Source organism: Leuciscus leuciscus (assembly GCF_965113295.1).
Source record: "Leuciscus leuciscus genome assembly, chromosome: 3".
Classification (NCBI taxonomy): Eukaryota; Metazoa; Chordata; class Actinopteri; order Cypriniformes; family Leuciscidae; genus Leuciscus; species Leuciscus leuciscus.
In genome coordinates, this window is record NC_138727.1 from 28,887,942 (window position 1) to 28,899,331 (window position 11,390).

The 11,390-nt window shown below is 48.0% G+C and overlaps 1 protein-coding gene across 4 annotated transcripts in view; it reads left to right on the forward strand.

Annotated features, from left to right (window-relative positions):
• Positions 1–4,260, forward strand: part of timmdc1 (translocase of inner mitochondrial membrane domain containing 1) — a 99,871-nt gene extending 95,611 nt beyond the window's left edge. For all 4 annotated transcript variants that reach the window (XM_082165446.1, XM_082165448.1, XM_082165449.1 and 1 more), the window contains 2 exons: positions 3,800–3,910; positions 4,012–4,260. In XM_082165446.1, the coding sequence (XP_082021572.1) occupies positions 3,800–3,910; positions 4,012–4,162 (262 nt within the window). In that variant the 3' untranslated portion in view covers positions 4,163–4,260. The remainder of the gene's footprint in view (positions 1–3,799; positions 3,911–4,011) is intronic.
• Positions 4,261–11,390: the final 7,130 nt, after the last annotated feature.

Here is an 11,390-nt window from a genome sequence, read left to right on the forward strand (position 1 = left end):
GGGCGGAGACTTTCCCTCGGGCGGCCAGGGCGGAGACTTTCCCTCGGGCGGCCAGGGCGGAGACTTTCCCTCGGGCGGCCAGGGCGGAGACTTTCCCTCGGGCGGCCAGGGCGGAGACTTTCCCTCGGGCGGCCAGGGCGGAGACTCTCCCTCGGGTGGCCAGGGCACAGGAACAGGCACCACCGGCTCAGGAGAACAGACACCACCGGCTCAGGAACAGATACGGACACCTGTTCAGGAACATAAACAAACACTGGCTTCAGCACAGTGTCCGGGGTTCCAACCGGACTGGAGGCTGCCATCTTGGTAGTGTGTGCAGCCCAGGCACGCCAGACAGCAACCAAATAAAAAGTGAAGACAGCCCTCTGGGCCGTGGCAGGGCTGACGGGTACAGCCTCCGGCACAGGAACAGTCTCTGCATCGACAGATGTGACGTGGACAGTCTCTGGATCGGCAGACGTGACGTGAACAGTCTCTGGATCGGCAGACGTGACGTGAACAGTCTCTGGATCGGCAGACTTGCTGTGTCTCCTCCACGCATGCAATACCGCCACTGCGTAAAAGAGAAAGACAGCCCTCCTGGCCGTGGCAGGACTGATGGTGGGCAACTCCGAGACAATCCTCTTGTCCGAAGACACAGGCTCGGCGGCGGCCATCTTGTCCGAAGACACAGGCTCGGCAGTGGCCATCTTGTCCGAAGACACAGGCGTGGAGTCGGCCATCTTGTCCGAAGACACTGGCGTGGAAGACGTGGCGTACACAGTCTCTGGCTGGACAGGACTGACGTGAAGCTCTGGCTCTGGCTCGGCAGGACTGACGTGAAGCTCTGGCTCTGGCTTGGCAGGACTGACGTGAAGCTCTGGCTCGGCAGGACTGACGTGAAGCTCTGGCTCAGGATCAGCGCGCTCTGAGCTTGACGGGACCAGCGGCGGCGAGGGCTTTGAGCTGGGTAGGGCCAGTGGCGAAGAGGACTCTGAGCTGGTTAGGACCAGCGATGAAGAGGGCTTTGAGCTGGACAGGACCAGCGATGAAGAGGGCTCTGAACTTGACGGAACCAGCGGCGAAGAGGGCTCTGAGCTGGGCAGGACCAGCGGCGAAGAGGGCTCTGAGCTGGACGGAACCAGCGATGAAGAGGGCTCTGTGCTGGACGGGACCAGCGGTGAAGAGGGCTCTGTGCTGGACGAGACCAGCGGTGAAGAGGGCTCTGTGCTGGACGGGACCAGCGGTGAAGAGGGCTCTGTGCTGGACGGGACAAGCGGTGAAGAGGGCTCTGTGCTGGACGGGACCAGCGGTGAAGAGGGCTCTAGCTTGGCGGGCATGTCGCTTGCTGTCTCAGGCGCGGCAGGCATGACGCTCTCAGTCTCAGGGGCAGCGGGCATAACGCATACTGCCTTGGCTTCGGCAGATTTGGCGTGAAGTGCGGGCTCGGCTGGACTGGCGTGAAGTGCAGGCTCGGCTGGACTGGCGTGAAGTGCAGGCTCGGCTGGACTGGCGTGAAGTGCCGACGATGACATGGCGTGCCATGGAAGGAAGCTCTCCAGACATCTGGAGAGGGCCTCTCTCCAATCCAGACCGGAGAGATCGGGGAGCTCCCTCGGGTCGACCTCCTTAGCCCCCAGCCGGTAACACAACTTAATTGCCTCGTCACCCAGAGAGCAAGAGGCAGCGAGAGGAACAAACCCCCAGGTGTACTGGAACAGATCGAGGCTATCCAGGGCCAAGGCCGCGATCTGTCCAGCGAACTCCCGGCTCATGCTGGGAAGATCAGGCGAGATCCGTACTGCTGGATTCCTGGAGGTCATAGCTGCTGGATCTGGGTGTGGCGAAGTCTTCTGTTACGGACTGCTCCGAGACACGAAGGTTTAGATCCAAGTGCAGCTTTATTTGAGGGCAATCCAGAGGCGTAATCCAAGGTACAGGCAAGGGTCATACACAGATAGGCAGTCCAACCAAAGAAACAAACAAACAAACAAAACAGGCAGGGACCAGAGGCAAGAGAGTAATCCAGGGAACAGGGCAAGATATCCGAAAACCAAGAGAATGCTCAGAAATGCAGTGTAACACTAAAACAAGACTTCACGGTGAGTGAATGAATGAACATGATATAAATAGACTGAGACTAACAGGGTGATGGGACACAGGTGAATGCAATCAGTGATAATGAGGTACAGGTGACTGTGATGAGTGATCAGAGATGATGAGTCCGGGCAGTGAGTATGGGAAATGTAGTCTGAGAGTGAACGTGAGTGTCTGATGTGGAGTGCCCTCTGGTGACTCTCAAGGGCACTCCAGCTGGTGACCGTTACAGGTTCGTGTTTATAACCGTAATCTTGGGGGTTGACTCAAAGTAATGTAATTGTTTGGTTTTAGCCAGGTTTCTGTCAAACACAGCACATCTAGGTTATAGTCTGTAATCATATCATTAACAATAAGTGCTCTTGAAGTAAGGGATTGAATATTCAGCAACCCAAGCTTTATCATTTGCTCATTTGTATTATATTTGTTTTTTATTTGTTGAACATCAATAAAAATTGTACCCTTAGTTAGGGTAAAAGCTCTACCCTGCGGGGAAGTTTTGAAGTTTTTTGTTTTTCCTAATTCGGGGAACAGACACAGTTTCTATATGATGATATCTAGGTGAAAGAGTCTCTGGGCCAGATGTACATTTGCGAACGCAGCGTTAATAGCGCCATGGCCAAGACACAGAAAGCGCTTGATGTGAAACTACAGTGTGTGTGTTATATACCAAACCTGCAGTTCATCAGGTAATCAGCGCTTGTCCCCACCTACTATACCGTAAATTGCGCGTATTTAAACGCAGACTGCGATATTCCCACTGCTGATGCTATGACTGTTTAAAATGATCCTGATGCCAATAATTGTAATTTAGCGAGGAGTTTAACAACTGCTGGAATGGAATTTTAACGGAGTCGGAGATTCTATGTCATCTTTGATTTCTTCTAGTAACTGTAATATTGCGTAGCTGCTTAATCTGTAACGCTTAATGATTTCGTTTTCACTCAACTGAAAAAGTGTGATTCTTGAAAGCGCATTTTGCCATTTTCAGTTCGCGCGACAGGCAGTCTGCGCTTTCATCTCGGTGCGTCCCGTTCGTACATACCTCGCCATGGTTTTATGCGCACTTTGCGAAACAAATACGCCTGAAGTGGGCGCAAAAGCGTTAGTACATCTGGCCCTCTGTGTGATGGGATTTATCTGACCTCACTATACGGGAAATAACCTGATTTATTAATAAACACTCCACCTTTGCTATCAAAAAAGAAAAAGATTATCATATATAAAACAAAGTAACTAAATAAGCAAATTATTGAGTAAAGAAATAAGATAATAAATAAATAAGTATTTTTTTTATTATATATATATAATTATTATTATTATTATTATTATAATTTATTTTATTTTTTCATTTTTCATTTTTTATGTAGAAAGTTGTCTATGGTGGGTACGTTTAGGGTTTGGGGTTAGATTATACCGTTTGTTCAGTATAACAATCATTGTCTATGGTATGTCTCCATAAAACATGAAAACCCAACGTGTGTGTGTGTCAGTCAGGCAGTCAGTCAGTATCAGTATCAATTATGCTATTATAACTTACTGTTTATAAAACTGTTGTATGATAGCAGTATCATTGAGAACAGAATGCTGTTGTTCTGAATATCAGCATGGCCATGATGTCCTGTGCCCCTTGTTTCTATATCTGTGTTGATATTCAATATAGCAGCACTCTTTCTCATGTGATATTGCTTAATTGAATTTGTAAGAACATGTGATGTTACAGGTTGCCGGCTGGAGTTTTAATCATGGGTCTGCAGAAGCTGGGGGGCGAGACTATGCGTGACAAGAGGCGAAGAGAAAGACAAGAGTTATATGAGCTGAGAGTCACTGAATGGTTAGTTCAACCAAGAAAAGAGAATATTTTTAAATGCACAGATTTTTTGAAGAGAAGCATATCCTTTTGAAAAGATAATTGAGCTGATATTTCCATTGCAGGAATGCTCGTCTAAAGCTTACAGATGATCTAATTGGAGAAATGAGGAGTGAGAAACACCAGGACACTGATAATGACCTTCAACAGATAGAGAAGCTGCTTAGTCAACCAAGAAATGAGAAAGGGGCAAACGCAGTAACATCAGAGACTTGAGAGTGCTAATGGAAAAAAACTCAGAATGTTTTTTTTTTGTCCTCAGGATGTTTAATGCTGAATCAACAGCATGCAAATAAATAATTTGCTGAACATTGTCTAGGATGTTGTATGTGTTCATGGTACCTGCTCCCATTATTATCAATGTGATGCTTATCTTCAAATGTAAATGTTACATTTAGCCTGTGAGCTTCTAAAGTATAGATAAGATACAAGACAATGGAATGGCTGAATAGGTGACAGGACATTGAAGATGTAAATGAAATGGCCTTTTTTGGTGTGAACTGTTTTGCTTTGTTTAATGGTTTCACTTGTCTAAAACGGATAGGTCTGAAATTGTAGGATGCAAGCATCCTTGATAAAGTCTTTTGTATGGATTAAGGAGATTTGGTTTTCTAAAGGCCCGATATACTCGCAGCAAAGTTCTTTTTCGTTTTTTGTTTAGGGGTAAAACGAAGTTCGAAATACGTGACCAGCGATATACTGTTATCGAACATCTGACGCTGCCCATACTCCTGAGGGTTTAGATGAAAATGTAAATATGTGCTGTGTGCTTTTCATCTCAATAAAATAAACACACAACAAAATTGAGAAAACAGGAAGCATTTTAATAAGACATAAGAAAAGCATCTGATAGCGATGTGGATGTTTGCACAAGCTCCATGGCACTCCAGTAAAGGCACGTCACATTTATTTATATATCACTTTACAACAAATAGCTTTAAATCAAGCCGCTTTTCCGTATTCAACATGAAAAACAGTGTCACTGTCTCGTTTCATCAGAAGTACAACTTCATTTTCTACTATAAAGCAGCTCTCTAGTGTGTTCATGTTTTTACTCACGGACGTCTGACCTCATCCGACTGAACAGGCCAAATGAACCAGAAAAGATTTTCACGTGAAAGAAGGCGGGGCATCCGAGCACACCTACCTATTATGTAACCAGCCGGAACAAACTTTTCCGGAAAGTTCACTTTGGCAAGCTTTTTCGAAACTCCCAAAATGAACTCCGAACTAATTTCATTTTGGCCTGATTTTGTTCGAAATTACACATCAGTTCGTTCTTCGATTTCGCTTGAAATATACCTGGGCCTTAAAGCGTGGACCGAGGATTCGAGCGAGAGAAGGTGTGATATGGGGCGGCCTTGTGGAATTATTTTTACCGCAAAATTAAAGTGGCCGAGCAGAGATAGGAGCTCACATTTAGAACTATTTGGGCTGTTTGACACAACCAGAATTATTATAGTGTTCATTCTTAACCTGTTTTCATCTCCTAAATCTTGATCAGACTTGTCTGATGCTTTTAAACTCAAAAGGTTGGTCCAGAGTGGAAATGTTTATCCTCCTCTCACCATAAATTACACGTTATCTGAGTCACATGGTGTATTACCCTTCCCGCTCTAGTAGAGTACAATTTGGACACTTAAAAAAAAAAAAAAAAAAAAAATTTATAATAAGAATGCGATAGGCTACAAGTCAATTTTCTGAGTTATGAGCTGACGATCATACTGACAGGAAACAGGAAACACTTTGTCAACCATTCAATAGTTATATTGAATATATAAAGAAGCGGTTTGAGAAGTGGTCATGAACAAAGGCGGAGTTTACCTGAGTCAGGAGACGGTCAATACCGTTGCTCATTTCCCATGTTATATCGGGCAACCAACCAACCTTGACATTCAAGACATTTTAAACAATTTTCAGCTCAAAATTCATTTTTAGACACCATTAGTGTTTGAAATAACTTCCTTGCGAAATAAATATATTTATATGCGATTCTAAAGTCTACTTGCTAACCATTGCAATAATAGAATACACATACAGTATGTTTATGGAAAAAAACTAGAGACTGCCTGAAGAACGTAGACAACATACACTGGACTCTTCCCATGGTAAAAAGATCGATGTCATCATTATTCTGCCAAGCATTACATTTCCACAACACAAAAAAGGTAAGGACCCCCCCTAGTTGTATCACATTGTTTATGTTGATACAGAATAACAAAAAACGGTTGCAAAGTTATCTTGATTGTATAATGCTTATAACGAGACGAATATACAGTGTTGTATCTTTCAAACAATGTATTGGTTAACCTTATTACTTCACAAAATTATACTGTAAACACGCGATCAATGTAAACAATATAAAATCCGGGATCACCAGTGATCCCTGACGGGTAAGGGGTTAAAAGAGATGGTATTCATCCCTCCTGGGATGGTGCTGCTCTTCTCTCTAGTAATATGGCTCATAGTCTTAGAGTTGAACCTTGACTATTTGGGGCCAAGGTCAGAAAGCAGACACACTGGCTAAACTGACCGTCTGCTAGCTCTCTTGTGTCACAGAAGTCAGATAAATCCCAACACATAGAGACACTTTCACCTAGATATCATCATATAGAGAGTGTGTCTGTTCACCGAATTAGTAAATACAAAAAATTCCCAAACCCATTTAAGGGTAAGAACTTAATTGATGTTCAACAAATAAAAAACAAATATAATACAGATGAAGCTGGGTTGCTTAACTTTTTCAAGAGCACTTATTGTTAATGATGTGATTACAGATTACAGTGTTTGACAGTGTAACGACTGAGACAAATCAGACACATAATTATTTGTTACATTTAACAAACAAGCTTTAAAGCCCACTCTTCGTAATGAAATATCCCCCCAAAAGAGATGCAAAAAAGGCCTCAGTCACCTGGGCGACCATCAGATAAGAATAGTTCTCTTACGAGAGGTACTCTCGTACTGCGTAAATCTTACGCTAGGGGAAAATCTCTTTTCCGCGAGATACTGAAGCCAAAAATTATCCTTAATTTTGAAATAATGTAAAACGCGTTGCGGCAGCATGCAGACACAGGCGAGACGGCTTGTGCGCCTATTGGCTGCCCTGCGGCAACTGCAGCAGCCTATCGATAAGGCCCACTCGTGACTTCAGCTTCAATGGGGGCGCTTCGCGCCCAATACGTCACGTCCCGCCAGAATGGGCGTGGTCTAGGGCTATAAACATAGCTTCGAGAGGCTAGCTCACTGATTTTTCATCTCTTCAGCGAAGCTCTCGCATCGCTGGATCCGGAGAGAAGCCGCGCCGTTTGAAGAAGCCTTTCAGCGGGACGAGTCGACACTCTGAAGCCGCTGGCCGCGCCGCCTTCCTGCTGCGCTATCCGGCGTTATATCCTTTCTCTGCTACTGTGTTTTGTGTATGTGTGTGTGCTCGCCGCCGCGACACACACTCTCATTGCACTAAAAGAGCCGGGCGTCTTTTTCAAGACGCCCCTTTCCTGAGGATCACGCAGCTCTCGCGCTCGCGCTCGCTGACGGCGACCGCCCTCACTGCGAGCCAGTTACTGCCTATGGTGACTCTGAGGACTCACCTGGCATCCTTCTTCGAGACTGCTCCTCCGCCCCCCCCCAACCCGCAAAGCTCGCCGGTGCGCCCGCTTGCCTTGCCTGCTTGGGGGATGATACCTGCTCTCCCTCTGTTCGAGCCGCGCAAACCGCGCCGTTCACAGGGGATGTCAGGAGCGGACGGTCACGGGGCTAGCTTTCTCTCTCCCTCTGTTCGAGCCGCGCAAACTGCGCCGTTCACAAGGGAGGCTGGAAGCGGACGATCGGGGTTAGTTTTTCTTTACGTTACAAGAAAGCTACCCTGCCCTTGCGCCCCATTCACGCGTCACTCACCGGCGAAAAGAGAACTCAGTTCCCTGATTAGGCGACTGGAAATATCAATATTGCAGCAAACGAGCTTGTTGTAACACGCACGCTTGCAAGCAAACGCCGAAGAAAACATGTTGACGCTCTCTTATATGCTCATGCATCTACACACCTTTGTGTTCCCCCCTGTGGCGCAGTGGTGGAATCTTAGGTTTTTCGCACGAGAGACCGGGGTTCGAATCCCGGTCTAACGGCAGATATATTATGCCGCCAATGCTTCGCTCTGTCAGTTCCCTGAAAGGCGACTGCAGATGTGCATTTTGCAGCCAACGAGCGCGCTGTACAACCCGCTCGCCTGCACCCAAACACCGTTTCTATGGTTCCCGTGCGTCACTGGCGAAAGGAGAAAAGGGTGTTTTTAGCCCCGCTGCGGCCGGGCCGACCTCCACTCCTGACACATTTCTCATTCCCCTCTTAAGTTCAGGTGACTGGAAATGTCAATATTGCAGTGAGCGAGCCTGTTGTTTTGCACGCACGCCTGCAAACAAACGCCAGCATGTTGACGCTCTTTGATAATACTCGCGCTACTGAATGTCTATGTGTCTTCCTCTGTGGTCCAGTGGTAGATCATCAGATTTTCGCGCGAGAGACCCGCGATCGAATCCCGGGTCTACCGGCAAAACACATTTTTGCCGTCAATTCTCGCTCTGGCAGTTCCCTGAAAAGGCGACTGCAGATGTGTATTTTGCAGCCAACGAGCGCGTGGTACAACCCGCTCGCCTGCACCCAAACTCTGTTTCTATGGTTTCCGCCTCTGAAGTTCAGACGACTGGAAATGTCAATATTGCAGTGAACAAGCCTGCTGTAATACACGCACGCCTGCAAACAAACGCCAGCATGTTGACGCTCTCTGTTTCTATGGCAACTTCTCGCTCGTTCAGTTCCAGTAAATGCGACTGTTCCAGTGTATTCTGCAGTAAACAAGTCGGCGAAGCAGCCCGCTTGCCTGCACACAAACGCCGCTTTTACGGCTACCCAGATAAATCCCATAAGAGTGTATTTTCTGGTGTCCCGGCCACGGCCGATGGTGTTACGAATGTAGACGAAATGCCCACTGCCCAGTGCTCATTCCTACACACAAACACAGCCCGTCACACAGGGCTCGCGCACATGAAATCGACCCAGGTCGATTGCGCATTAAACGTGGTAAATGTGCCCACTGCCCAGTGCCCACAAACACTACGTTCCGCATATCTCAAGGTTTCTGTAAAAACAAAACCAACGTGCATTCGCTCTGCTCAGGCGGACAATGCTCTCAGTGTTGTAAATGTGCCCGCTATCCCGCGCCCACATTCACACATAGACATGACAGGTCCTACGGGACTCGCCCAGCCCCCCCCTCTCGGTTGACCACCGCATAGGAGTCGAGCGCGGGCAATCTGCCCGCTGTTATCAGCGCGCCCCCTGCCTCGAAGCGCGACGCTTATGTTACAGCACACCGAAGCCCCTCTGTCGCTGAGCGACCAGAGCGCGCTCCGCATTCAGCCCCTAGCCATTCGTGCAGATGCATGGGCAAGGCTACCCGGGGGTTTTACACAAACATGGCTGGAGCTTACGTCGCGACACCCCTCCCCCACCTGGGACAGTCAGATCACCTTTCTTTGTTCCTCACCCCCAAATATGCACCTCTCATCAATCGCGTGAAGCCATCAGTGAAGACCATCAAGGTGTGGCCTGCGGGGGCAGATTCCTCACTCCAGGAAAGGTTTCTACACACAGACTGGAGTATGTTTGCTTCTCAAGCCACCAGTGGCTCTCACACGGACATTGACTGCTACACCTCCTCTGTACTGGATTAAATCAATACCACCATTGACAGTGTTACAACCCAGAAGCAGATCACCACATACCCAAATCAGAAGCCATGGATGAACAGGGAAGTGCGACTCCTATTGAAGACACGCAACACTGCCTTCAGATCAGGAGATGCACAAGCCTATAGCACATCCAGAGCAAATCTGAAAAGGGGCATCAAAGAGGCCAAGCACTGCTACAAGCTTAAGATAGAGGGACACTTTTCCAACGCTGACCCTCGGCGCATGTGGCAGGGCATTCAGGCCATCAGTGACTACAAACCCTCTCACTCCACCCCCGCAGCCACTGATGTCAACTTCCTGAACGAGCTAAATGACTTTTATGCTCGCTTTGAAAGAGACAACAGAGAAACTGCCACCAAGCTCAAATCCTCAGCTGACCACCCGCCGATCACACTCTCCTCCACAGATGTCTGCAATGCACTGAGCAGGATCAGCGCGCACAAGGCTGCTGGACCAGACAACATCCCTGGACGCGTACTCAGGGCATGTGCGGAGCAGCTCGCTGGGGTTTTTACAGACATTTTCAACCTGTCTCTTGCCCAAGCAGCTGTACCAACATGCTTTAAATGCACTTCCATTGTGCCAGTGCCAAAACACTCCAGCCCGAAGTGCCTTAACGACTACCGCCCTGTAGCACTCACACCCATCGTAATGAAGTGCTTTGAGCGGCTGGTCCTGGCACACCTAAAAGACTCTCTTCCATCCACATTGGACTCACACCAGTTTGCCTACCGTAGCAATAGGAGCACAGAGGATGCAGTTTCCATGGCACTGCACTCTGTGCTCACACATCTGGACAATAAGAACACTTATGCACGCATGCTGTTTGTTGACTTCAGCTCAGCATTCAACACTGTCATCCCAACTAAGTTAATAGCCAAACTTGGAGACCTGGGCATCAACACCTCCATGTGCAACTGGATTTTGGACTTTTTGACCAACAGACCCCAGAATGTTCGATCAGGCTCCAACTGCTCCACGTCCATCACACTCAACACTGGTGTACCACAGGGCTGTGTGCTAAGCCCGTTTCTCTACTCCCTCTTCACCTCCGACTGCAAGCCTGTGTACGGATCTAATTCCATCGTCAAGTTTGCAGACGACACTACGGTGATTGGTCTCATCAGCAACAACGATGAGACTGCCTATAGGGAGGAGATCAAGCACCTGGCCACATGGTGCACTGAAAATAACCAGCTCCTCAACACCACCAAAACGAAGGAGCTCATCGTGGACTTCAGGAAAGTGTCAAGAGGCACACACGACACCATCCACATCAATGGAATGGCTGTTGAGCGTGTCTCCAGTTTCAAGTTCCTGGGGACCCACATCTCGGCGGACATGACCTGGACAACCAACACCTCCAGCCTGGTCAAGAAGGCTCACCAGCGCCTTTTCTTCCTGAGGACACTGAGGAAGAATCAGCTTTCCTCCACTATCCTGGTGAACTTCTATCGCTGTGCAATAGAAAGCATCCTGACCAACTGTGCTACAGTGTGGTATGGGAGCTGTTCTGTTGCAGAGCGCAAGGCACTGCAGCGGGTGGTGAAAACCGCCCAGCGCATCACTGGGACTCCACTACCTGCCATCGAGCACATCCAGAGGAAACGCTGTCTGCATCGAGCTCGCAGCATCCTTAAGGACTCCTCTCACCCAGCCCACAGACTGTTTTCTCTCCTGCCCTCCGGCAGGCGTTT